The following is a 27,584-nucleotide window of genomic DNA, read 5'->3' as shown; positions in this document are numbered from 1 at the left end:
GCATTGAATGAGTCCAGAGGAGGTCACAGAGATGATGCGAGGGCTGCAGCAACTCCTGTACAAGGACAAGCTGAGAGATTTGGGGTTGTTCAGCCTGGAGAAGGTAATATGTACATATATATATACACACACACACACATAGAACGAGTCCAGAGGAGGTCACAGAGATGATGTGAGGGCAGGAGCACTTCCTGGAGAAGAGGAGCCCCTGGGTAGACTTTAGTGCACCTTCCAGGACTGGAAGGGGCTCCAGGGAAGCTGAGGAGGGACTTTTTCCAAGGGCATGAAGTGATAGGACGAGACGGGGGAGGGGGGTGGGGGGGCGGCTTTAAATTGTCGGGGGGAAGATTTCAATGAGACCTGAGGCAGCAATTCTTGCCCGCGGGCGTGGGGAAGCCCCGGAGCCGTGGAGGGGGCGGCTGCCCGGTGGCTGGCGGGGCCGGGTGGGCCGGGCTCGGGGCGGGGGTGCGGGTGCCCCGGACTCCAAGGCCCGGCAGGCGGCGGGGCGAGGCGCAGGCGCGCTGCGCTGGGTTTGAGTGGCAAGTTGTTTGTTCCAGCGAGCACCAGCTGCTCGGCACTCCGGGCTGCGCCGATCCCTGCCCGGCTCCGCTCCGCCGGCCTCCCCCGCCGGCAGAACTTTTGCACCCTCTGCTCCTTCATCCCTTCCCCGCCCCCCCGGAGCCGGGCAGGAGGAGAAGGAGCCGGAGAAGGGGGGAGAAAAGGATAAAAATATATATATATATATCAACAACAACGAGACACCGACAATAACAGCCCCCCCCCCTCCCCCTCCCCATTCAAAAACAAAATAAACCCCAGGGATAGATGAACTACAAATGAGAAAGAGGAAAAGATGGAACTGCACATCCTAGAGCACAGGCTCAGAGTGGCCAGCATAGCCAAGGAGAGCATCCAGTTGTTTACCTATGGATTAATCAAACTTGCTTTCCTGTCCTCCAAGACGAGGTAGGTGCTTGGGGGGGGGGGGGGGGGGGTCCTGGGGGGGACCCTTGCGAGAGGGGACTGTGTTTTAGGGAGAGGGGGTATCCTGCTTGTTATAGAGGGTCAGGGTGCTGGGGGCACCCCCCTTCCTGCAGAGGGGCAGGGGGCTGGAGCAGGGGGGGGCAGTCTTCCTAGAGAGGGGTTTGGGGGTGCAGGGGGGAGCCAAGAGGCTGGGGTGAAGTGGGACACCCTCTGGGGAGAGAGGCAGGGTGGTGGAGTAGGGGGGCAGCCTCCCTAGAGAGGGGTTTGGGGGTGCGGGGGGAAGCCAGGAGGCTGGGGTGAAGTGGGACACCCTCTGGGAAGAGGGGCAGGGTGGTGGAGTAGGGGGGGCAGTCTCCCTAGAGAGGGGTTTGGGGGTGCGGGGGGAGCCAGGGGGCTGGGGTGAAGTGGGACACCCTCTGGGAAGAGGGGCAGGGTGGTGGAGTAGGGGGGCACCCTCCCTGTAGAAGGGCAGGGTGGTGGAGTGGGGGGACGCCCCTCTGTGGAAGGGTTTGGGGGTGTAGGGAAAGCCAGGGAGCTCAGATGAAAGGGGGTGCTCTCCCTGTAGAGGGGCAGGGTGCTGGAGTGGGGGGGGGGCACCTTCCCTAGAAAGGGGTTTGGGGGTGCGGGGGAAGTCAGGGGGCTGCGGTGAAGTGGGATACCCTCCCTGTAGAAGGGCAGGGAGCTGGAGGTGGGGGGGGAGGACCTCTCTATGGAAGGGTTTCGGGGTTCCAGGGGAAGTCAGGGGGCTCAGATGAAGTGGAATACTCTCCCTATAGAGAGGCAGGTCGTGGAAGTGGCGGGGGGGACACCCTGGAGAGGGGCAGGGAGCTGGAGAGGACACCCTCCCTGTGGAGGAGCAGGGAGCTGGAACTGGGGGGGGACACCCTGTAGAGGGAGTGGGATGCTGGAGTAGGGGGGACACCCCCCGTCTCTGAAAAGGGGCTGGGGTGGGGGGGAACACCTTCCTTGCAAGAGGAGCAGAGCATTCTCCTACTTGCAGGGGGTGGTAGAGTGAGGGGTGCCTTCCGTCTTGGAAGAAAAGCAGGGTCCTGGGATGGAGGACACCCCTTCTTGGAAGGGAGCAGGGTCATAGCATGGGGGCACCCTTCGTGCTAGAGAATGGGTGTTGGGGTGGGGAGGACCGTCCTTGCAGGGGGAAGGGTGCTGGGGCAGGGGGACACTCCCCTCAAAAGAAGTCAGGGTGCTAGGGTGCATGGCACCCCCTCGCTGGAGGGCAGGGTTTTGGGGTGCAGGGGAACTCAAGGTACTGGGGTGAAGGCGACATCCCCTCGCAGGAGGGCAAGGGTTTGGGGGTGCAGAGGAGGTCAGGGTGCTGGGGTGACAGGGGACACCCCATTGCTGGAGGGCAGAGGTTTGGGGTGCAGAGGAGGGCAGGGTGCTGGGGTGACAAGGGACCCTCTCTTCGCTGGAGGACGGGGGTTTGGGGCGAGTTGGACACCAGGGTCTTCCCTGCACCCCCAGCCTGGGTGCTGGGTCCCCGTTGGAGGGCAGACCCTGCGAGGTCCCTGCCACCCCCAAACCCCTCCGGGGTCGAGGCTGGAACAGGTCGGAGTATGGGGCGCCTGTCGGACAACAAAGGCAGCAGGAGGAGGAGGAGTGTTTTTTTTCCCCTCTTCTCTTTTTTTCCCCCCTCTGGTTGTTGTTCTTTGAAGCAGTCACTGAGAGAGCAGCTCATCCCCACGCGTGTTTCGTTTAAAAAGTGCTTTTTCCCGTGCTTCCAAATGGGAGGACGAAGAGCAATGTGTGCTGTGCAGTTGGTTGTCTTTAAAAATTGTGGTATTGAGAGCTATGGGTTGTGATAGCTTTTGAGGGGGGGCATGGAAAGGAAAAGCATAGTAGAAGGCACTGTGAGAATTATGTACTTTTTTTTTAGGGGGAGGAATAAAACTCCCCTGCTCGGTGAATTGATTGTACAGGAGCTGCCCAGGTCTTCTGCAGCAAAACAGCTTGAGTTGCGATTGAATCGTCTTGTGTGTTCGCTTGGCTTGTTGACTTTCTTGCTCTATTCAGAAAGAGGAATGGGAATGTAAATAACACAACTCAAACTCTTCTTGTTTTTCCAGCCTGATAATTAGTATTGCAGTTTTCTCCCCAGGTTCATCTCGGATAGCATTCTTATATGAAGGTGGGAAATTTTCTTTGGCAGTAGGAAAATAATAAATAATAAATAAATTTGCTTTTCTGAAATTGTTTTGTTCTGAGCTGTAATTCGATCCTCTCTCTGCGATAGTGCTTACGGGTGAATGGACCTATTTGTGGTGTAATTTGATTACAGTCCCTTATCTTACAGTTAAACTTCATGCATTGCAATTTCACTCTGATTTGGGGCTCATCCCATTTGGCTCACCACTAATGTTGTTCGCAGCGTGAAGTGTATCAGCACCTTGTTTACTGCTGTCCCTGAATACCCAACAGGGCATTAAAAGCTCTCCAGCCTTAAATTTCTGTTTTTAATGTGTTGTTTTGTTATAATTGAAAGCGGTTGCTGGTTTTTTAGAGGGGTTGTTGCTCCTCCTCCTCCCATGCTTAAAATGTCACTGTTAACGTCAACAGTGAAGTCTTTAAATCTGTCACTCCTAATGCATAGGCTGAGGCATGTGTTTTCTTAATTTTTTTAAGTTCAGGGATGGTCCTGTTGTCTTTTGTTTGACACTACATATCACATCTTCAACATTAGAGAGCTGGAAAGGGTTAGGACAGTAAGATGAGCCCTTTGTGGGGGGTGATACCTTGCCCTGCATTTGCCTGCAGCTCTCCATGGTTCAGTATTGCCTCTGGTTACTGGGGGGCTGACCCTTTCCGTGCACAGTGAGTATCAATAATCTTTGATGGAATCTCATTGCTCAGGAGCCAAACAATGTTTGTGGAAAGGTTTGTTGGCATGGGAAGCTTCTATTTATTTCTCTTTTGTTTATTTTGTTGTTTTTGCAGACAGTAGAGATGCAGGGGAGAGAAGAGGAAGCTTGTTTGTGTCATTCTCAAGGCAACTGACAGTAGTGAAATGTTGCTTTCTCCTGTTTTCTTTTTTCTCCTTTCTCATTGCTTTTCACATTCCCTGAGGCAAACGGGGTTCCTTCCCCACAGACCTGCTCTGATGAACACCGTGTCTGAGTGTCTTTGGGAAAAGTAACTCCATAAATGTATGACCCCGCTGTTTGGTTTTCCCTTCCTTTAAGAAGTGAATGTGCCCAGAAAACAACTTTTTATATGGGTGCAAGACAATGTCCCCTCCCAGCCACCCCCTCTGAACAGAACCACTCGGGGAATGAAGGGTGAGGTGGCCTACAACCCTGCTAACCTTTTTGTGATGAGGTAACAAAGATGCCAGATACTTCTACCACCCAGATTTTTCCCAGTGAGACCTTATGCAGGTTTTTACCTGTGCTGTGAAGCTGCCAGTAAAAAACAATGATTTCTGGGACAGATGTTATCCAAAGAGGTGGCAATGACATCATCAGTATCCTTATGTCAGTCATGCAAGAGACTGTAATTTGTACATAGGCTCCTCTGAGAAGTGATCTGGAGGGAGTGTTGGAGTCTCTTTCATGTTCTCTTCACCAGGGAAAACGGCTGGAACAATTTTTTTAAACCTTGTACGTTTTTCTTAATCCTCTTGGGAAGGAAAAGTAACAAATCTCCTTCTTTTTCTCTGGCCTTTTGCCACTTTCAGTCTGCCCTTGTTCATGACATGAGTCTTTTAATTTAGCTTCAGTTACAATAGCAGTATTTTTTTCAACAAAGAACAGCAATTTTGGAACTATTCCGATGGCCAGAAGCAAGAAAGCAGTTAACGAGGTGAAGAGGTGAGACCAGCAGTGAATAAAAGGGTGGCCTGAACCGAGCTGAAAGAAAAACACTATTATTCATAACTTTAAGTTAGGCGTGAGGTATTTTAGGCAAAGTTGCATTATGACAGGTAGTCCAGAAATAAATAACAGCGGAACTCCTCGGCAGTTGCACTGAGCAGTGCGTTCTTGATGTTCTGCTTGTGTAAATAAGTGCAGACCTATTGATTTCATCTGAGTGCCCTCATGGAGGATCAGGTCCGTGTAATTTTTAGGTGCATGCTGAAAATTTGCACGTGTCTAGTCTTTTTGCTAAATATTTTGCTCTGTCATATCAGTGTTCTACTGACTGTGTTGTGTCCATGTTGGCTTGAGAGTTCCTTAGTGTCAAGGATCTTCATAAGGCACTGTGCCTGGTTTTAACGTTGCGTCCTTTTACTTTTGTATGTCCCTCCAACTGCTAATTCTCTGGGGCAGGGAACTGTGCTCATCTGTAGACTCCCAGCTTCACCTCCCTCTGTGCTGTGGAAAGAACAGCTTCCTTCCCATCAGAATTGTCCCCACTTCTTGGCCGGAGTTAAACCATCTCATGCTATTGGGTGATGTGCTATAGGTAACCTGCTTTAAGGGCTTGGTAGACAGTAACGTGCTGCTACATTCCTGTCTTGGGTTGGTTTTTTTTTCCTAATTGCAAAATATTTTGAACTGCATCTCCTTTTATTGCATAGGAATTAAATCTGAATGGAGGAGGAGGAAGGACAGTCTTGGATAATGCTTGCTCTGAGCCACCAGTGCATGCAATAGGGAGAAGGGCGGTGAGCCTGACCTTGTCTTTTGAGTTTACATATAAATATATGGAGAGTTTTAAGTCCTGGAAAATAAAGTGGGGTCAGGGTTCTTCCAAGCCCTATATCTGTATGATGTAATTAGCCTGGTTTCTGGGTAATGCTTTGGTAGGCCTTTGAACATCTGGAGTCAATGAGTTAACAAATAGCCTTCTCTCTCTCTGTTCTGGCTGATATAAAGATTTGGTTGAAAGGAGTGAAATAAAGTAGTTGAGGGAGAAAGGTATTATTTAAATTCTAATGCTGTTAAGTTATAGCCAGGATGAAGTTGAGAGCTGGCCTGGGCGATGAAAATGATCAGACCTTGGTCATAGCAGTGTTTAAGCATTTCAAAAGCATCTGTCAGTCTGGTTTCTTTCCCAAGAAGTTCAGGTCTTCTCCTAGAGGTGCAATTCTTGTGCATTTTGTGCTCTGCCCCATGTTCCACACCACTTGTCATGCAGCGTCTATCATGGGATGCTCAGAGGCAGGAGGTATTCTTAGAGTGGAGAGGTGCTTAAAAATACTCATTCTAATAAAAACATAGCAAGAAGTAAACACCAATAAACTGTACAGAATAAAATGGATTTTCTTTAGTTTTTGAACAAAGAATGAGGCTAGGTTTGTTATCTTTGCTAAGTTCATGGTGGTATTTTTGGTAATCTCTCTGTTTTGCTTAGTAATAATTGACACCTCTACTTACCGACAGCATTTTTGCTATTAATGTAAGTGTTTCTCATTACCTCATCACTTGTTTACTGCTTAGGTATCCTGAAATGGGTGATACTGTAATAAAAGGTCTATTTTGGATTTCAGTGCATACTAGGACAAACAAGTGCATTAAAATGTATCCACGCATCATTTGAGGACATTCAGGAGATCAGTAGCCTGTTTCCTTTCCTGTGAATTCACTCAGACAAACAAATGGCATTATTTCCTTGTATGAAATACAGATTGGTCTGCAACAGTGGGTGATCACTGACAAAGGCAAGCTATTCCTTTTGTTAAGACCTTTTTTTTTCCCCCCTTGGCTTCTGCCAACCTGTATGTCCTGGGGTATGTCCTGGGAAGACCACTGAATAAAGGCTTTTGCAAGTTATAAGGCAGTGTTTACTCATCTAAAACAGGTTGCTCATGTTTTCGTGTTTTCTTTTGGTGTGGCAGTGACTCCCAAGTGTCTTGATGGTTTTTTTTTGTTGTTGTTTCCTGGGGCTGTATGTGTGCGATATCTGAGGTTTGGGGACTTCTTTTTCAGTCGGACTTGGTGACCGTCTGTTACAGAAGGACCAAGCGCTGATGTCCAGACGCCACAGGAGGCTGGAGGGGTGGGATGCCTCATGGCTTAAGCTGCCTGCCTGCCTTCCCCAAAGTACTGTGCCACCTTCTTTGCATCACTGTGTACAAGGATGGTGTTGAGCTTCAGGATGAGTAAGAGCTGGTGAGAACTGAATAAATGAGAAGGAGACAGAGTAGAAGTTGCCTGTTTGGGCTAACAAAGGGCATAAGCTCTTTTATTGTGAATGTCATCAATTTGTGTTCAGGGCTGCTGGGTGTTTCAGATGCCACTGGGCTGTGAGAGCATTCTGCAGTGTCTTAATGCATCAAAGCTTAGAAAGAGTAGTTTTCCTTCCTGATAGTCTCTCATTGTGTATTTACAAATGTTGCTATTATTTCTCATTCTTTCTGCTTCTAGCACACGAGCTGACCAGCAGGCACTGCCGCCTTTTCTGTCGGTACTTGCCTGGCATGCCTACCATGCCATCCCATCAGGCTGAGGCTGATGCCAAGTCAGGAGCTGACAGAAGTGCTTAAAAACTAAATGAGATCCAAAAGGTGGAGCAGAAGTATTGGACTAATGCTGGGGAGCACTGTGCTAGAGAAATGTTGGGTTAGATATTGGACATTTTAACAGGGCTGTTCATTATTTTTTTTCTTCCTCTTGCCTGAACTTGGACATGTGCCTTTTAAATAAATAAACACCTGGCTGTAGTTTGTAGTGAGCTGGTGGTTTTCCTTATTTCCCATGCTAAACTATTTCCATCCATTGGCAGAGCTTTTGCATAGATGTACTGCATGATCTAGAGATGAGGTACAACATCAGTGCTGTAAAGGAAACAACACCAGTGCCCGCCAATGTTCAGCTTAAAAAGAGAAAAGAGGAAAAAATAATTCTCTTTTTGCCATGTAACTCAATAAAGATCCTTTCAGCTGAATATTTATTACTTTCAGATGATAGAGAGTATTTAAATGTAAAATGTGGGTTTTATTGGTTCCTAGATGGCTTCTCTTGGAAGTTGTGTGTTCTTATGCTTCAGCAGCAGAGCACATGCATTGCAGGGAAAAGGAAAGTATTGTGTATTCGTCATCCCGAAGTAACAGCTGAGTTGTTCATTAACACAATAGTTTGAATCCACAGGCTACTCCTTCCAGTGAATTATAACTTAAATATAACTCTATTTAATGGCTAGAACTATTTGACAATGCCTTGTTTGTGCTCCATAAATATGTAAATCTTTCCACTTAATTCTCTTTTTTTTTTAATCTGTTGAACACACTACCTTGTTTATCTAATTCACAACTCCTTAATCGTCCTGCATGTTTCAATGTTTTAATATATTTGGACAAGGGCTACAATCTTTTTTTCAGAGGAAACAGTGCAGATTTGTTCTTTTGTTTACTGCCAACTCCAGAGTAAACTCCAGCTCTGATCTACTGATAGCTGAAGGCTGGTAAAGGAAGAATTATACAACAGGAATGCAAGGAAATAATTCCATTCATTGCAGTTAGAATCAACAGAACAAAGCCTGTAAGTCACAGTTATCATTTCAAAGTTAAAAGAACTCTCCTCCCCACGAACTCAGCTTGATTTTCTGTGGTTAACTGTGAGATGTATTTGCCAAGAGAGGAAAATGTTTTATTATGGCATAAAAGAAATAAAGATTGATTAAGCCTGTTTCGTGACCATACAATCCCCTGTTATTTTCAGATGCACTGCACAAAGTTTTACTGTGCTTACTGTGGAAACAGAGAATCTGATCTCATTTTTGTGGTCTGATGTGTAATAAGCATCTTGTACTGGTTGATAAAGTTTTATTTTCACATCCAAAGCAAAGCAGTGAATGCCTGAACTTCCTCACCAGCCAGAGCTGACTTCCTTACTTTGGTCTGTTAGCTGTGCTTTACTAGAGACGGAAGTAAAAAGCCTCCTTCCAAACTGCAACCTGCTTTAGAGCAGCAGTGCTGAGATATCAGAGCTGCTCTTTAGCACAGGGTGGACACATGGAAGGAGAAGCAGTGAGTTTGCTTGGTGACAGCAAACCACTTCCTCACCTTCTGGGGACTCCTGAGGTATGCTTTTGTGGGGATGTCTCAGAAGGCAAAGTGAGTTTTGTTAGATCTTTGCAGTCCAATTAAGTTTCATTAATGTAATGAAATACTTGCTTTTAAGATTCTTGAGTTACTTATTAGCCGTAATGGTAGGGAGGTGTAGGCTGTTCTTGGTGGATGTCTGTCCGTGGCCTGAGTTCTTTCAATACAAAGTGTTAATAAAGTAGGAACCAAATCCTTTTTTAAGTGTGAACGTGTGTTTGATCAGGATAGTAATCTAAACAAAAAGTTAATTTCCTCTGCCTGCAAAGTTCAATGCCCATGTTGCAGAGGATACTAGAGGTGTCAGAAGGTGTTGCAAACTACAGCACTTAAGAGTAAAATGCAACCCTTAAGTATTATGTGAAGTATTCAAATAGGTGAATTCAGAAAAAAATGATACTGGGGGAATTTCTAAAGCTGGGAGGGCAAAATTTACAAGTTTTGACATGGATGGAACAGCTAAAAGGTAGGTGTGATACTTGTCATCTGCTCTTCAGGCTTTTTAGGAATATTATGTGTCAGAGAATCTGGGTAACGATGTGCACTGGTTTTAGCGATACCTGCATGTTTATCCTAGCTCTGTGGTTAAAAGGTGAGTATTCAACTGTTTATTATGCTACACGTGTATCCTGTTTTTCAGGGTGAGTTGGTTGAAGTTGACAAGTCAGAGACCTTGATTGAAATGGCCCACGTTAATCTTGTTTAACATTTGTAGCTTTTATTTCTTGTATTAAAGAACAATTGACTCTTCCTCGTTGATAACCTCTGAGGCACACACTGGGAAATAAACGGAGTCTTGGCAAAAAGAAATAAAAGCTGCTCTTAATAATGAGGAGGTCAGACTCTATGCATCTGAGCAACTGTATGCATTTACATAACTTTACTTAGTCTTTATTTTTATGCTTTTTGGAAAATGGTGGATGACTTATTACGTGATTAATCTCACAGTTGTGATCTTTTTCAAGCTGCTTTTGGGTGGAAATTGGAGTTCAATTGTAACACAGAAAACAGACATTTTCATTTGCTGTTTTTAAACTAATAATAATAATAATAAATTTGCTAAGTATTTAGGAAAAAAAATCTTAGCCTATTTTGTGTATGTAAGTAAACAGTGTGATGTGACCTGCACTAAAAAACCAAAACTGATGGTGACTCAAGACCGTGCTTGTCAAGGCAGCAGTCAGTAGATCTCGGCCTCCCACACCTCTTTGTTTGCAGACTACAAGAAAAAAACAAGTTTACTTGCTTTTTCAGTTCCCATTTTGTTTCTCAGCCTGGAATGAATGAGTGATTGCTCTGAACTAAACTGAGTAATTTGAAATGAGGAAAATATTCTCACTGCTCACAGAAGATGCTGTTGCTGTCAAAAACTGGCTTGTTGCGTAAATGGACTGGTTCCAGTTGCTTTGTCACCCATTTCTCTTCAATTGACTTAGTTAATTTGCTTTGAAGTTTCAGCAGCAAGCATACTTCTTTTGATAATTGTTATTTAAATTATCTTGTTTACACCTAAGATGCCATCACTCAAAAAAAAAAAAAAATTGCTGATACCTTGAAGTGTGATTCATTAACGTTAAAATAAAACTGTTTTTAATTGTCTTCATGTTTGAACTCTTCGGTTGCAAAATGGAAATGTTAGAATTAACCTGTCTTTCACCACCACGGGGATAAATTTAGGACAGTTTATGGTATAGTGAGATAATGTGTGTTGAGTTGCATGGTGTTATATGTTTGGCATTTTCATCAGCCAGGCAGAGTTTTAACGTGCAGGGCTTTTTTGCATCCGCTGAGCTAGCGAGGTGTGAAACCACGCGCTGTGACTCGATCGCTCACGAGCTCACCATGAGTTTTAGACTGGGTAGTGAACGGTGTTCTGATGCCAGTGCTGGGACAATGTGTTTCACAAGAGTTACCTTTTACAGGCTGAGGGGACACACGTGGAGGTAGATCACTGGTTTTGTTAAGAGCGGACAGCCCGTGGCAATTTCTGTGCATCTAGAGTTAAGACCTCATTCTGGATAATGGAATGAATTTCAGTTACCTGCCCTGCAAACGAGGTGACGGTAGCTACAAGTGTACGAAACAGATGGTGAAAGAACGGCGAATCGTTTTTGACATGGATTGTTTTTTTAAATGGTGGTTTTCTTCTCAATATTCCTGGCATACAGGTGTAGTGGTATCGTGATGGGTGCCAGGAACCACTTTGCTAGACCAGTATAATTGTGGCTGAGCATAGGAGAGGTTAGCAAGGATTCAGCTCGCCCAAAGCACGTTTTATGGTTTTCTGGAGTGGGGTGATGGGAGTAGAGTAAAAAGGGACAGAAAATGACAAAGCACAGGTTTGGCCTGGTGAATTAACATGGATATCTCATAATATCATGGATATCCTCATAGAGGACTTTGGAATTAACGCCGTAGTGAGCCTTAACGTTTTTCCGTTTTCAGTCTAAGCCTGACACCACGCTGTCGTCACAGTTTAGAAAATAAGAAAACTTCATAGAATGGTCAAGGTTTTGAAGGATCTCTGAAGATCATCTGGTCCAATGCCCCAGCTCGGGACAGAGCCAACTAGAGCAGGTTGCTCAGGGGTTTGTCCAGTTGCATCTCGTGCTTAAAGCGGTGTGTGGAGCTTTGTCCTCTTCTGTGTTAACAGTTACTGACCTTGTTGACATTGTAGCACTCTATTTGGCCTTACTTTCCTCATCTCATACAATGTGTGATTTGATATCTCATTTAAACAGGCAAAGTGTTTTTTGAATTCGTTTGAGATTGTACAATCTCTCAGTTTTGGCGCGAACTATTGGTATGGAGGAGGAAGTGTCTACTGCCGTAATTCATTGGCCCTTTATGTTTCTTTGTGAGCGTTTCGTGTGAAACTGCTTATTGGCTATGAACTGTGAAAAAACAGCTGAAGTTTAAACACACTAGAAGCCAAAAAAAATTCCATAGCTGGTTAAGAGCAAAGCTTGCCTTGGGAAAGGGCATGTGCTGACTTCTGTAGCAGCGCAGAAGCTGAATGACAGTTAGTAAGGGTGTTTGATGTACAAGACTAATGAAGCTCCTTCTACCTATGCCTTCTACACAAGGGTTCTGTTCGTAGAATCAGAGAATGACTTGGGTTGGAAAGGATCATCCAGTTCCAATGGGAAAGTATTAGAATGACATGAAGCCCAAACGTTACTTGGTTTGACTTTAATGTACAGTATTGTGTGGTGGACGGCAGTATCAGTTACGCGATGGTTGGTGTACAGCTTCTGAAATCCTGCCGCAACAGTGGTCATGTGTTGCAACCACACTGCATGAAAGGGTTTTCTCTCTAGTCTTCATCTTGGTATCAAGTTACTGCGAGGCCCTGCGTTTCTGAGTGGTTCTTGTAATTCCTGTCTGTACAGTCATTTTCTTGGCTCTGTGCCTTGTCATGTTGCCCATCGCAGTGCTCTATGCCAGGGGCTGCTGAGGCTTGACCCCAGCACAAACGCTCCATGCGTGTGTGTAGGGAAAGCCTTGTGTCTGAGGAAGCGTAGAAGTCTCCAGGGAAAGGGTTTGCGCCGAATCGCTGAGCTATCCCCTGGTTGCTCTTATGCTGTGACAGGCCAGAAATACTTTTTGTTTGTACAGGAGTGTGAAATCAGCCTGGAATGACTAATATAAAAGGACTTTGTGTGTCCTGTACCCCTTTGAATGGCTTTGTTCATTCAGATGGTGGCTGAATTGTAATCTTAGGCAATGATTTAAATATGAAATAGTCCCAAAACAATATGGTTATCTGTTAGGTTTTAATGATCTTTTGAAGCAGCGAATTTTGAATAGATATCTCATTGTAAAGGTGATAATGACCTAATTATCGGTGGAAAAAAAACCAGGAAAAAAGTCAGAAACGATAAATAACACATGCACGTGTGTACAAAATGCTTCATGCGAGATTTGTGTCCTTTTCAAACGTACGTGAGCGTATGCTTTAAATTAATTTCCCTCTATGTTTATAGTATACCACTGAGGTTTTAAACTGATACAGCCTTGGCTGTTAATCCATATTTGATAGCCTTCCATGGCATGTTATTGCTGTTTATCTCCATTGGAGTTCCTACTGACTGGAACATAACCACGTGTTTTTCTCCGGGATGCGAATCGGAACCAGCAGTTCTCCTCTCCAGTGCTAACTTGCTGCTAACTTGCTGTGTGGCTCAAGTTGGGAGGAGGGGACCAACGCAAAAATAACCCCCAGACCTTCGAAGCCAACTCGTTTCAGTTGTGTTTCTGGCAGATGCTTATAGGAATTTGGGCAGTGCAGCTACGGGATGGTTAGCGTCGGAGTCGAAGTGGAAATGATTGACGACTTAACCTTTCTTTACTGCCCAGGAGAATGGCCAAATGATTAGGTCGTGTTGTAGGAATAGAAATAATTTATTTGTTAAGGTATGAGGTGTGTGAATAGTGATGGTGTTAACCTTTTTTCAAAACCAGAGGGGCAGGCTTATCCGATATGTTGTACTGGTGCCGTGTTTTGAATGTTACATTTGCTCACTTTGTGATTTTTAATTCCAACAAGAACGTTTTCCCCCTTTTGCTCAGGTTTGAAAGAACTCAGTGACAGGAATAGAACCATTTCTGGATTTAAAACAGAGCGGTACTTCTTCCTCGGCTTGTTTAAATGTATTGCTGGTTTTATATTCCTTGCAGGTTCAGCACAGAGAAAAGGACAAGGAGGGAATTTTGTGGTGCTCTTTTTAAATGAGTCTGATATAAAACAAAGTTTAAAATGAATTAGGACCTACCTTTTAAACACTTGTCAAATATTCTCAGTGTCAGATTTTCTTGCCACTTAATGTTCACTTCATATCAAATCTAATGTGAGGTACATGATAATATTTTCAGAATCACCTAAGTCCCATTTGAAAAAAAACAGCTTAAGCACTTGATACCCCGTGGCTCATTGAGAGCCAATGGGGCTTGTACTCTGAAATGCCTCTTGCTGTTGGAGGGGAATACGCTTCAGGGTTTTAAAATTTCACCTCCTGAACGGACTGGCTGAAAACATTTGTGACAAGAGCCTGGTAAAAATGCACCAAAGGGAGAGGAGGCTCGGTGGGGTTGTTCCTGCAGATGTGAGTGAAGGTGTACTGCTGAGAATTAGTGTAGGGGATTGAAAGAGGGGTGTCTTTGTTCTTGTCTCTCATACCCCTGTGGATTAGTGACTTGCTTTACTCCATTTCTCCAGCAGTGAGGATGAGGCCCCTTCACTCACCACTATTGCGCTGCATCCTGGCTGCACCCCGAGAGGTGGGGGGATGCTGCAGACTCTCTTGGCAGGGGGAGAAACTGAGGCACGTAGGAGGGCGAGTGGCTTATCCATCTCACAGAGCAGGTCTGCAGTGTTTTTTCCAGGTCCTGCATTGTCTCCACCACTAGAACTGCCCCTTTTCAGTAGGGCAGACGATGGCAAGTTTTCAGCCCGCGTTTGCGTTGGACACTTGGAATCCCTGTCATCCAGCTGCTGCCTTCTTTTTCTATTGCCTTTTTCTTTTGTCGTTTTCGTAGGCTCGTTAGTGGAGGTGTGCTCTGTCCTTTTTGCTTATACCTTGAGAGAGAGATGTGACTTGAAGGATGTCCGTTTGAGCTTCCTCTAATAACAGCAGTCTTCCCAAGAGCCATAAAGAAAACAACAAGGAAGGCTCTTGTATGTGTGTGTGTCTCTTTAATACACATAAAAGCCCGTATATATGTGTGTATAATATATATGTAGGTATATATGTGTCATTCCAAAGTCAGAGCACTCTTGAAATGGAAATTACTTCAGCTAGAAATGAGAAGTGGCTCGTGCTGACAAACCAACCCACATGTTTTTAGGGGCTCTAATAGCTGTGCTTCGGGACAGAGAATGTCTCTCTTCCCAGTATCCTTCAGATGACAGCTGCCACAGCGGAGGCTGAATATGAAGAATATGAAAACGTTTTCATGCGGCTGTATCCTGGGCACTGGGAGGACTCCAGAGCTCTGAACAATAGCCGAATACGGAGCTGCCAGCAGGGAGTCTGAGTGGACAAGTATAATCATGCACCGCTCAGCTTTCAAGGAAATTACAGTTAGTGTGCTGACTCGCTCATAATAGTGATGCATTGTTTAGCTTAATAACTTATCAGCTCTCCAGGAACCAGCTAGTGATCACTGTCATCGTACACTGCTAATCATTCTGCTCTCAAATTGTCCCAAGATGAGCTAAGGACCTGTCACATCACCTATTAAACTAGCAAACCAAGCGCTATAATTTTATCTTTTTTTGAGCTGGAAGGAGCAATATTGCCCACCTTTTTTGTTCTCCTGTTTTGTCATTTTCATACGTAATTGTGCCTGTAGTTTTTTAAATGTCAGGTTGAAAGGACATTGTCAAATTATGTTGGTTTTTAATTTTTTTTTTTTAACATTTATAGAGTCTGTTTAAAATTGCTCTTCTTTGTGATAAGTACGAGGGAGCTCAATCTGAAACCTTTTTAAGAAACATTTGTTTTTCATGAAGCATTTGTGGCAGAGGGGCGATTTTCCCTGGTGCTTGTCTGTAGCACCCAGGCTCCTGTCAGTCACTGGTAAATGTACCTGACAATGGCCCTCTGTAACAGCAGAGAGTGATTATCCCTGTTATACAAATGTGGAATTTAGGCACAGGAAGATTGAGTGGTTTAACCATAGGCATGCAGGGAGCTGTGGAAGAACAAGGAGGAGAAGCAAGCTGGTTTGAGTCCTGATCCCAGTAGGCTGTATATCCTTGCTGAATGCATGCTGGCTGCTTGTCAAAGGGTTATTTGTGAGCTCTGCGCTGCTGGCACTTGAGGAGCCTTGGAGCATTTCTTCTGAAGGAAAAGTGGCCATTGATACCCAAATAGATTTTACTAGATAATATATCTGAATCTCTTCTTTAATAAGTAACATTTTAAACTCTTCTGACTCTGTTTTACTGCTGCTGCTGTTTAATATTTCGTTACTCGAAATTGAGAACCTAAGGACGAGGCATTGGGATCTTGTTTTGCACTTCACAGGTGCCTAATTTTGTGGCTGGCAAGACAAAACTTCCTGCCTCAATACCAATCCACGCAGCGGTATCATATCTATAGCTTTAATTTAGATAGGTTGGCTAAATCTGGTGCTGTAACCAGTAAAACACAGAACTTGGCATCGACTAAGTGAGCAAGTGTTTACCCTGGTTTTAGATGGATTTTTTGTAGTCCGTGCTGGTCTGTGCCGCTACGTCTGTGAGAGCCCTTTCTTCATGCCTTGACAGCAACCGTGGTCAGATGCCAAATCAAACCCATTCTTGTGGAGCGCTGCGAAACAGCTTTGTTTGCTAACATTTGGATGAAAGATCCTAGAGTGGTGCAAAGTACCAAAGCTGTGAGGACACCTTGTCGTAGTCAGTAGATCACAGATACGCCAGACACGGTGAGGGGAGATCTTCCATACTTGGGGCTGAAAGATAAATCTATTAAGAAGGGGACGGGGTAAACAGATGGATGTCCCCAAGTGAAACAAGCCGCCTTGCTGTTCCACATAGCATCTACTCCTCTCAGGAATCGTTCAAACAGTGGGGAGTGGGGTGGGCTATCTTTATTAGATGGGAATGAGTACACCAGGGTTTAAACGCATCCCTGAGTGTTTCCCTGGTTTTTTGTGATTGCTTTGGTTTCACCTCTCCTGGGTCTGTCTTGAGAAAGACAATTGTATCTCTCAATCTGTGGTGGCCAGAATTAAAATGGGAAGGAGACTTCTGTTGCAAGATTTATTGCCTGGCACATCTACGTTGTCTGATGGAAGTGTCATCTTTCGTTATGTTTTGAGAAGATGCTACCTGACTGTGGTATCTCTAAACCACATGAGAAGACATTTGGCCGCACCTATTCTTGTCAATTATGGCGGCATCCTTTTAGCTCAAATTATATTGGTCTTTATGTATAGTATTGAAAATTTAGGTCCAGTCTTTGCTAACAAACAGAAGGGATCAGGTGATTATGAAATGGTGTTCTCTACAGATACTTCGCTTTGCATGCGCTCTAAATGTGTTATCTTCACAGCAACAAGTGACAAAAATGCTGAGTAAGTATGTCTCGTTCCCCAGGATCAGGTTTTGTAATAAGGAAATACCTGAAGCTCACAGGTGTGGCTTTCTCTTTTCCGTGGGAATGTTTCCTACTTCTCCAAGAGTTTGCAGTCTTCCTTTGAAAGCGACTGTTCAGGTAGGCTCCTGCAGCAGGGAGCTCTGTGTTATTGGCTCCCCTTGCTAAAGGGTCAACAAATGGCATTTGGCCCAAGCTCCAGGGTTGTACCAGTTACCTGTATTTTGCATTAAAATGAAAAGCATTGCCAGGGTAAGAAAAATAGACTTTAATAGAATTGAGTTGGAAAGCCTAAAACCTGGTACGAAATCATGCCAGTGTGTGCTTAGTACAGCATAACCACTGTGTAGTGATGTACCTTCCTGTTTGTGTTGAGCTAGAGCTGGCTGGGTAGTTATGCTTGACCAGAGCTTTTTCTGGCATGAGGTATTTCTTTCTAAGTCATGCCCACAGATACAGGAGTGGAACTGTCAATATTCCAACCAGTGATTTTGTTACAGAGCAGGTTGGGATGCCCCTGTTCTACATCTGGCAAAGTCAACAAGTTTCTCTTCCTTGGTGTCAGCGAGTTAGAGCACAGGCTGAAAAATTTATGTGAGAAGAAATGTTTCTGCAAAGTTCTGTTCATGCAAATTGGACGGACATTCATATGCTTGAGGTTTCTGGAAAAATTGCCCTTTTTGCTGGATGTAGCATGCATTAGGATCCTTGGATTAATTCATGTTCTATTAAACCCAGCTATCGATAGCTGGGTGAATTGTATAAATGGTGAAGTTCCTATATTAAGGGGACAAAACATCCAGTCTAGATCTAGATTACCAGGCTGAAAGCAGCACGCTGCCTTCTCCTGGCATTCTGTTGTTGATTTCCCAGCTTGAGAAACTCGTCAGTCAACAAGATTGCTGATGTTTTTTACCCCAACACCCCATTCCAGACACAGCTGTGTGATTTCTACTACTTAAAGTTGTATTTTGCCGAGGCTCTCCCATTCCTTTGTTCTCCTGGATAACTTAGGTTTACAGTGCTCCTATCCTGTTGCTCAGCAGCTCCATCGTGGTTTGAAGCCATTGTGTGTTGCGGTGAGCACAGTGATGCTGATATTCTGTGTGATGATTGCCCAAGCCTTGCCTTTTTACCTCTTCTCCTTTAATTTCTGCCATTGTGGTACTGAGATTCTGTTCAGTGCTGGTTTTTTAAAGGAAAAAAAAAATCCATGATGGCTCTGTGCCATCATTTCAAAGAATGGCTGTTCATCAGGCTCTCGATGGAAAGGTTTAAGAAATTATTTTGTTCCTTGGGCATGAAGATGCTGGTTAGGAGTGTAACCGGCGCAGGGCTACCTTTACCTGGGAGTCTGGCCAGACAGAAATGTTTTATTTCTATTTAAGATCAGGGGCCTGCACCCTCGGTAGTCATTTTCATAGCTACTTTCTTTACAGCTGGCATTGCTGCTCAGGGGGCAAGATGTGATCCTCGTATTGAGAATAGCCCGTGATACCTTGGATCTTCTCTCAAACTGCTAGCAAGTAGTTGGCTGCCGTGCTGGGAGAGCAAAGGTGCAGGGAAGAAAAGAGTGTTGGACATAATCAAGGGTCTCAGGAAACTTGCACAGCATTTGTGTGTGTGTGTGTGTGTGTGTGTGTGTGTGTGTGTGTGTGTGTGTGTGTTGAGCTTTGGTTTGGAAATTGAGGGGAGCGTTGTCTCTACAGATCTGTCGTGTAAGCTCAGGCAAAGAGATTCATCGGTCGGGTGCACGTCACAGTAGTGCTGACCTCTTTACACCACCTTTGTTTGAAGCAGAAAAGTCTGAAGTTAGTTAGTGTTCAAATAATTGTAGTGAAAACATCCAATCATTTATCTTGGCCAGGTCTTTGTCTTTATAATTTTGGAGCCTTGTTTTGTTGTTTTTTTCAGATACCTTGTATGGTTGTACGTACCATGGCGATGCAGGCTCGTTTCAGTCAGAGCATTTGAGGAAGAAGTTAACAGGAGCGTGGCTCAACATTGAGTGGTTTTTGGTAGATGACGAGCAACCTGTGCCTGTGTAACAGGAGAAATCGTTATTTGATCCAAAGCAGTGGCTGTACTGACATTAATGTAATTGGAAGGGACAGACTTTGCCCCTATCTGTTTATAGATTTGAGTGTTACTTTCTTTTTTCAGCACACTTATGTTCAGTACTTTTAAGTAGGAGATGCTGCCCACTGCTCACACGGAGCTAGAAGGAAACCTTATGCACCAGATCAACCTCCCCAACAGTTATAACTCTGCTTATTGCAGCCTCAGATGAAACAGAAGATTATTGTACAGAAATCCAGTAAGTTACGCTTAAGCTTTTCTTTAGACAGGTCAGCAGGGACTTGCTTGGAAGCCTCGGTATGTTCTTGGGTTGCTTGTGTGGAGAAAGCTTGCCTGCGATTTAATCTAGAAGATTCCCCCCTCTCCTCATTTGTGCTTCGTCTGAGCACCAAATTATTACTTTGACGTTGTGTGAGCTGGTTCCCATGAAGATATCTCCCTTCCCTGCAGAGAGCTGGCACTACAGTTTCCTGGGAGATCTATCAAAACTGCCTCACCTTGGCCTGCATACCTTCACTACGTGGAAGTAGTTAACTAGTAGTAAGCGTCAGTACAGGCTTACACACTGACAGATTTGAGGCAACAGGTTCTGTTTAAGCCATTTTTTAGTATTTATCTGTGCGTTTGTATGGCCACATGGAGCCTTCTCCTGAAATGTTTGCACCTGTGGAGCAGCCTTCCCATTCTGCAGACAACAGACTGGGAGCGTGTTTCCTTCTTGATGCCACGTAGATAATCGGTGTCACAGTTATACATGAGACTAGTGAATGTCCTGACTGCATCCAGAATTGGGAACTGTCACTGCAGGAGACTGGCTTCAGTGGGACTTTCTGATGCTCTGGTTAGCTGGTTCACTGCTGGCTTTCTCAACACCCCATAATAGCCCCTAGCTGTTTTCTTCCATAATTAACCTGTTCTTCTTGGTCTGGATTGTTGGTCCTTAAGTAATGGCATCCTTCATTATTTCATTGATCCTTTGAAATGGTTCTGCTTGGAAAAAGTCACAGACTCATCTTTTCTGTTGGCTCATGTCAGGGTTTGTGCTCTTGCATTGTGCTTGTGTATTAATAAGAGTCCGGAGCGCTCGGGGATTCGAGGATTGTGTTTATTCATTTTCAGGAAAAGATTTTGGTCCCTTTGACAGTTTGTCTTCAGCTTGCTGCCTTTCGAAACCGTCGGAGTTCTGCGCTGACAATCTGTCAATCTGCCGTACAAGACAGGAATGAGTGACATTGCTTGTTTCAACAGATCATAACTGTTCTGCTTGCTCCCTCAAGCCCTGTAAAGTCTTGTTATGTCAGAGTGTGTGGGAGAGAGCTGTATATATTTCTGTTGTTGGGGCATCTCCTTTTGAGCCCTTTATCTTTTACATCTCGAGCCTTGGAGCTATCTGGTTCTTCCCAAACTGCTGTTTTTAAGAAATGCAGCTTGTGCTCAGCTGGCTAAAGCTGAGGCAGTGGCGTTTGTCTGATAGAGCTGAGGAAGCTTCTCGGGCAGAGACCACACGAGTGAGATGCTGGAGGCTCTTGCAGCATGGATGGTGGAACAGTGGGCAGGAGGAATGCCATACGGAAGACTTAGGCGGAAGTTATGAACTTAATACAGGAATTACTAAATCAGTTTTTTCAGTCAACGTTTTGCAGAAATTAGGCTGTAATTACAAAGCCTTTTATCTTCTCTCTTTCTCTCCCTCTGTCTCTTCACACACAAAATCATCTCTCCTCTTTATCTTTTTCATTCTTCTTTCTCTTTAGTCTGCAGAAGGCAAATTCCTGCAGAATTCCTGGCATAAAGATGGATAACTGATAACACTGGTGTGTAGTACTGAAGCAGGAACTGAAGCTACAGCTGTTTCATAGTTTCCAGCATAGGGCTGTGCGATGGAACTGATGGAAGATTCCCGAGTGAAGCCTGACAAGGGCAGTGTGTCCTCCTCCTACATCAAAATCCGGTTGTGTGCCCAAGTGCCCAGTATGGGTAAAGACAGTGGTTACAGAGGCTGAGCAGGCAGCACTTGTGTAGTGATAGCAGAACTGGGAACCAGGATTCCCAGCCTCTGTTCTTAGCTTTAGCCAATTCATTGCAAAGACTTCTGCAAATCATTCAGGCCTAATCCTGCATGTAGAGCAGCCCCAAATAAAGTCGTTCCGTTTTTTTCACTGGGTACGTAGGCTCAGCTTCTTAACTGCTGTTTTACTCAGTGGACTGAGGGAATGAGAATCAACACCTTTATGCAGTAAATGTGATAATTTGTTGTGTTTGGGAAGCAGTAATGTGGGCATCGCTGTGACACGTGTGACCTGGCATCCCTGACAGAGATTGATTGACTGCTGTTATCAGCTGTGTATTTTGGCCTCTTTCATCAGAATACAATTTTACATAATTATAGAGGATAATGCTGGAAATGCCTTTGCACTGGGCTTGCCACATGTCCAGATGGCAAGGTCACTGGGGTGTGGACCTTGCTCAATCGCTTTGTATGCCACAATAGGTTCTGCTGGTTTTTTCTCTCTTTATGCTACCGGCTTGTCTAGAAATTGAGGAATTCTGTGGCTGTCAGTGAGTTCAGAGAGTTGGGATTAATACCTTACAGTGAACTCTGCTTTTATTGACCTTACATTATTTCCCACTCTTTTGCAAAGGTGGATGGGAACTCTTTGTTTTGCTTTTCCTTTAAGATAATCTGAGCCACGATCTTAAAGTAAAATGGAGTTTAAAACATTCTGGGCTAGGAGTTGATTTATAGAGCATCTTGGAAGATAAAAGGGCACAACAAAAGGGATGCTATAATGTGCAACCCCCTTCCCTTTTCATTTGGCTGTGCTGTATTTTGTAGCATGTGCAGTTCTGGTATCTGCCGAGGGCAGCATCTTGCTCTGCTGGTTTGTGTGAGGCTTTATTTTCCTGGTGCAGGGACAGAGGTGGATTAATCTGCAAAGCTGTTGACAGAAATCTGTTAGCAGGCTTTTCAGTGGGGATCAGCTGGAAAAAAACACAAGTTGATTTTTGTGCCAGTTGGGTTTTTGATAAGCGTTAGAGAAAGATTCTTCATAAACTTAGTTCTGAAAACATTGAGCCTGGTAGTGGATTTTTTTTCCTTTAGGAGACGTTTGTCGGTGTAGTGGCACCTCATGCTCTTGCCTGCCAAGGGGCAGCTCTGTCCCGGTGCTTACATAGATTTGACTAACGGGGTTTTAAAGTGGGCAGGCCTTGCTGAATTTATTATTTAGGTAAAGCAAGGCATAAAGGAGCAGAATTGTTGCCTTTTGTGGCCCTCAGGCTGGGACAGCATCCTCCCTTCCTCTCTCTCCAGTGAATGAAAATAGCATCCTGACTTGTACAGCAAGCCATTTCTGGAAGCCTGGGGGCAATGGAACAAGGAACACTGGTAGCCCATAGTCAGAGCTTGAAGATGACTTCTAATTTGGGAGCTACATGCTTGTACTTTTAAATACACACAAATCTATTGGTGTCTCTCCAGCTTTGCAGTTTCTCTCATTGTCTCAGACTGCATATGAGGCAATGGACTGGAGCTGCTGCAAGTGCTGGTGACTCTTAGTCCTCCTGGTGCATCCCTGGATGGAGCTCCTGCCAGTGCCCATGTCCCATCCCAGTGCTGAGGGGTCCTTACTCTCAGAGAGCCTCTGAGATTGGTACTAGGGCTGGGTCTGTCCCCCACACATAACATGTCATACTGCTTCTGGCAGATGCCTCGTGGTGGTGATTTGGAGCTCTTGTGTGTGCAGCAGGCTCCTGCTTTTCAATGAGGTTCCCCTAATTTTGTTGTAATGCTTTTCCAAACGTATTTTCTCATCCTCAAGATGTCAGACTCTCTTGCCTTCCTGTCTGCTGCCACTCTTCCCGGTTGCTAGACCTGTCCTGCCTTGAAGGGAAAGGTTCTCAGGAGAAGCCCGTTGTCTGACATTCTCCAAAGGGCACCAGTAGCCCCTGTGGGTAAAGCTTTGGACGTTTGGGGTAAGCTGGCTGGTTTGTCTCAGGAGGACTCAGAAGGAGATGCGAGCTTTCAGTTTTCTCCCACTTCCTTTGTAGAAAGGGTGGCAGCCCTGAGTGCTTCTCAGACCAGAAGAGCAGGAGGGCTTGTCCCAATGAAATGGGCATCAGAAAAATGGTCAGGAAAAAAGCTTTTGCCCTGCTTCTCCAAGTTCTGCCCTAGACAGGCGCCTTAAAGTGCACTCAAATGTAGCTCAGTGTTGGGTGAGTTGTGCACTTGAGCGTAGAATCAAAGAATCATAGAATGGTTTGGGCAGGAAGGGACCTCAAAGCCCATCCAGTTCGACCCCCTGCCATGGGCAGGGACACCTCCCACTGGATCAGGTTGCTCAAAGCCCCATCCAACCTGGCCTGGAACACCTCCAGGGATGGGGCTTCCACAACTTCTCTGGGCAGATGCTTTTAGGTTTTTGACTAAAGTCTGGCTCTTGGGCTCTATTGTGCATGGTTATTTTTTTCCACAATTTTTACTGTTTTCAGCCAGAAAGCATTTTTTTATTTCTCCATTTTATGTTCATTTCCTTTTGCTGACACTAGAGCATTATATGATTTAGAGCTTTGTTTTCAAGCTTGATATGAAGGCTAATTACTTCCTTCTTGCATCCTCTCAGTAAGAAAACATGGGACTTAATCTTTCACAAAAGAGAAAAGCATGAAAAAATTAAGTGCATTGAAGTCTCTGGTAAGTCCCTAGATTTTAATTCATTTTTTGCAGTGTAATGATGACAAAATATTGAGCTAAGCCTCAAACTCCGTAGCTCTGTCTGTGTGGACACAGTTTTCTACTCAGATATTTGTCCTCACTGGGTCTAATTACACAGAACTCGGCCTGTTGCTGAGTACTCTCAGGAGTGAGGGGTGTGCCGTGGGCTATTTATTGTTTATAAAAAAGTCAGGATGTATTTGTCCTATTTCAGCCCTGGAATTGCTTTGATTATCCACAACCTTCTAGGTAATTAAGCTGTATATTTTCTCCCTGTCTCTTTCTTCATATTCTTTCTTGCCTTAATTTGATAAGAGAGGGAGAAACTACAGCAGGAAACTTGGGAGCATCAGTAAATTGTTTCAAGGGTAAAGCATATGATGGTGTTTTACAGAGATGCCGGTGTAAGGGTGACCTGCTGTCAGGGCAGTTTGGGAAGAAAAAGGCTCTTGCTTTATCAGCAAGCGTGACTTTAATGCAGCCAAGGGAACATCAACTCTTGGAATTCCTCATGTAATGCAGGACTGGCAGAGCTGACGGGGATTGTATTTACTTCTGATCAAAGTAGCTGTGGTTAAACCTTTATCTAAAATTTCTGCTAAAGACTCGCCCATAATGACTGAGGGTGTGCCTTAGAAAACGCCGTTCTTCACTGTGCAGAGTAAATACTGGATACTTCGAGGATGTCCCCCTGAAAGCAATGGTCCAATAGGAAGGTCTGCTTTTAGGAAAAATTGGTTTCTATTAGACGAGTTGTTTTTTCTGGGGGGTCAGCATGCCTGGTTCCCAGTATCCTTGGCTCATCAGACTGCCTTAGGGCAAACCTAACTTCAAGCGCGTGAGTCACTCCATTTAAAATTTAATAGCTAGGTATGTGATTAAGTAACTTGTTAAATTGGGAGTGTGAGTTGTAAAAAGAGACTGGGGGGCTGCTCCCCAGCTCTCTCTTCTGGCTGGAACCCCTCCTGTGGTGGTGTGATTGCAAGATCTGTTTGATTGCAAGATTTGTTTGCTTCCAAGATTCGCTAACAAACTATTTCGAAGCTTGGCAGAAGAAAAGTCAAGTGACTCTTTTGAAGACAGGCTTGTGGGATTTGAAGGTTATAAAACCAGAAAAAGTCTTTTAAAAGCATCTAAGTTCTGCAGAGTATCGTTCAGAATAACTTTTTGTCCATGGGTCTCTTAATCATTTTAGGCGTTTGATATGCATGGATTACAGTTCCTTAAATGCTTTACAGGGATAGTAACTTTCTTTTAAGTGCTTATGGTATTCCCCAAGACTTTTTCAACAAAATACATAAAGGATATATATAAAAAAAATAAAATCAGTAATACTGTCTTGCCCATCAGCTTTGTAGCACGAGAGCTTTTACAGCCTGCTCATGCTAGTGGCTATTTTTATTGCTGGATTCTGGACTTTAAAAAAATGTATTGTAGATGGTTTTAAACATTTTCACTCAGATCAGCTATATATATATTGTCAAAACAATGGAAGTTATTTTAAAATCTAGATTTTTAAAAAATAAAAATACAGCTATTGATGTTTATGTTCCTGTCTGAACCTTTTCAGTTACACGCGTATCATGCTTAGGTTTCTTTTTCTATTTCTATTCAAGTGCCTAAAATCGCCTAGAGCTTCATATGATTTACTTTTATAAGCTGGAGTTTTAAGAAAAGCTCATATCATGAGATCAGTGACAATAAAAGAGATCGGCAATGCTGAATTTTATTCCAAGTGGAATCCCAAATAGTGTCATACATGCTTGACAGCTGAAAGTTGCAAAGCTAAGGAAGAGAGACAGAAATTACTTTTCTTTTTTAAAGCTAGATGAGTGTCTGACTGTGCCTTCAGCTGAAGAATAGGCTCAGATATGACTTAGAGACTGAGCCTGGTTTGAGCCTGATTTGAGCTTCTTGGATGACTCTCAGCCAAAGTTTTGGGTTTGGGTTGTGCTTCTGAAGGGTATATTTGTACACACGTTGTCGGGGAAGGGCAGCTTTGTTCATCGTTGCCTCAGCACAGTTCCAGCAGCTGATATTGACTTCATAAATGCAGTTGTATAGAGTCAGTTGTGTTGGAGACAACATCTAAATGTAGGCTTGTTCTTAGGGATCTGGGTGGGAAACTCTTCCAGCTTTTATATTTAGCCGTCTTTTGCCATCAGGTGAGCGTTCAGGTTGTAAAAGCTGCTTTGCTTTTTTTTCAGCAGAAGAAGGGTAGAATAAGTAGAAAAAAAAGCAGCCCGGCACAATGTAGACAAGCGCTGATGGCATCTGTTCAAACAGGCTGCGACTTGCCAGAGGCAAAATGGAAAGAATGTGATGTAGTGGGCTTGTTGGAGTTGCTTCTCCAGGTTGCTACGGTAAAGGACCTTTTTTTTTTTCCTTTCTGATCATTGCTGAGTGGATTATGAGCATAAAAGATGTACAGAAAGCTGACTCTGGTGCCTGGTGCTTCTGGCTTCTGTGTGATCACTTCTAGCCTGGGTATGCAAGGTGAGTGCTGCACAGTGGCCAGGCAGAACCAGAAAACACTGCTCGGAGTCTTCTTGTTGCCGTCCGGCTATTTTAGGAGTGGTGTTACCACGAACTCTGAATAGAAATAGCTGTGAAAGGACCAGCAGCATTTCATTCAGAGGGGTTAAGCCGCAGAACACCTGTGTGAGGTATATGTGAGCTGGACCTTCCATTTTCAGCTTCGACATACCCAGATAGCCAAACACTCCAGGAGACCAGGCCACAAGAAATAGCAAGAGTGGCTTTAAAAGGTGAGCTTTATTTAAAAGTATTTAATATGTGTTTCTTACTCTGCTTGGTATCCAGACTTTCAGTTTAGATCTGTCTGCAAACAAGCCTGAAGCTATTTATATATTTTTTTATGTTTGGTCATGCATAATGACGTTTTTCTCGGTAGAGATTTGGAGGAAGGTACCTTCTTGCTTGACTACATTGCAATGAATGAAGGCCCGGTGTTATACAGGAGGTTTGCTCCAAAGCTGCAGTACCTCAGCAGTTCCTGAGCTCTCTGGGTTTATGTCATCCCATGCCTTTGCAGAAGAAACTTCTTCCTTATCTCAAGCCGCATCCCATCCCCTTCTCCACTGTCCAGAAGACCTTGGTGTAAACTGTGTGTGCATATGTCTCCAAATGAAACTGATACAGAGGCTTTGGAAATGAGAGAGGGTTGGTTAATTGGCTTTGAGATTGGAATAGTGAACATGTGGCTCTCATGTGATAGAGAACTAAGACTCATGGCTGTTTAACAGATAGTGCTCAGAAGACTTATGGGACATTCAAATGTGAAGACATTTTATTTCTTGTCTCAGGCCAAGTTTTGACAAAGCCTGGAATTTCTTGCATGGGAGACTGCAGGGATGTGGCTCCTTGGTTTGTGATCAACCTGGGGAGCAATAATTACATTCACTAATGAAGGGTATCTATTGGAAACAGTGCCAGACCCTGATAGATGAGCAGAAGGAACTAAAACAAGGAAGTAAATGGAGGAGAAAGAAGGTTCCTTTTTCCTCTTTTGCCTTTCAGCTAGCCCTCCTTGCAAGTTTTCATTCTGTGCAGTTGAAGGATAACTGCTCCTGTTGTGTTGGCTGGTGCTTGAACGCCAGCAAACCTTTGCATTACAGAAGATAAAAAATGCTCTTCGCAAGTTAACTTCCACAGAATCTCTTTTTGAAGAGCTCCTAAGCAAGTA

The 27,584-nt window shown here is 44.4% G+C and overlaps 1 protein-coding gene across 1 annotated transcript in view; it reads left to right on the top strand.

Moving 5' to 3' along the window:
* The first annotated feature begins 553 nt into the window (after positions 1-553).
* Positions 554-27,584, top strand: part of CASTOR2 (cytosolic arginine sensor for mTORC1 subunit 2) — a 122,338-nt gene continuing 95,307 nt past the window's right edge. The window contains exon 1 of the mRNA XM_009561773.2: positions 554-966. Coding sequence (XP_009560068.1) covers positions 854-966 — 113 coding nt within the window. The 5' untranslated portion in view covers positions 554-853. The remainder of the gene's footprint in view (positions 967-27,584) is intronic.

This window comes from Cuculus canorus, chromosome 20, assembly GCF_017976375.1.
Source record: "Cuculus canorus isolate bCucCan1 chromosome 20, bCucCan1.pri, whole genome shotgun sequence".
In the NCBI taxonomy this organism is placed as follows: Eukaryota; Metazoa; Chordata; class Aves; order Cuculiformes; family Cuculidae; genus Cuculus; species Cuculus canorus.
This window is presented reverse-complemented; position numbering and strand designations above follow the sequence as displayed.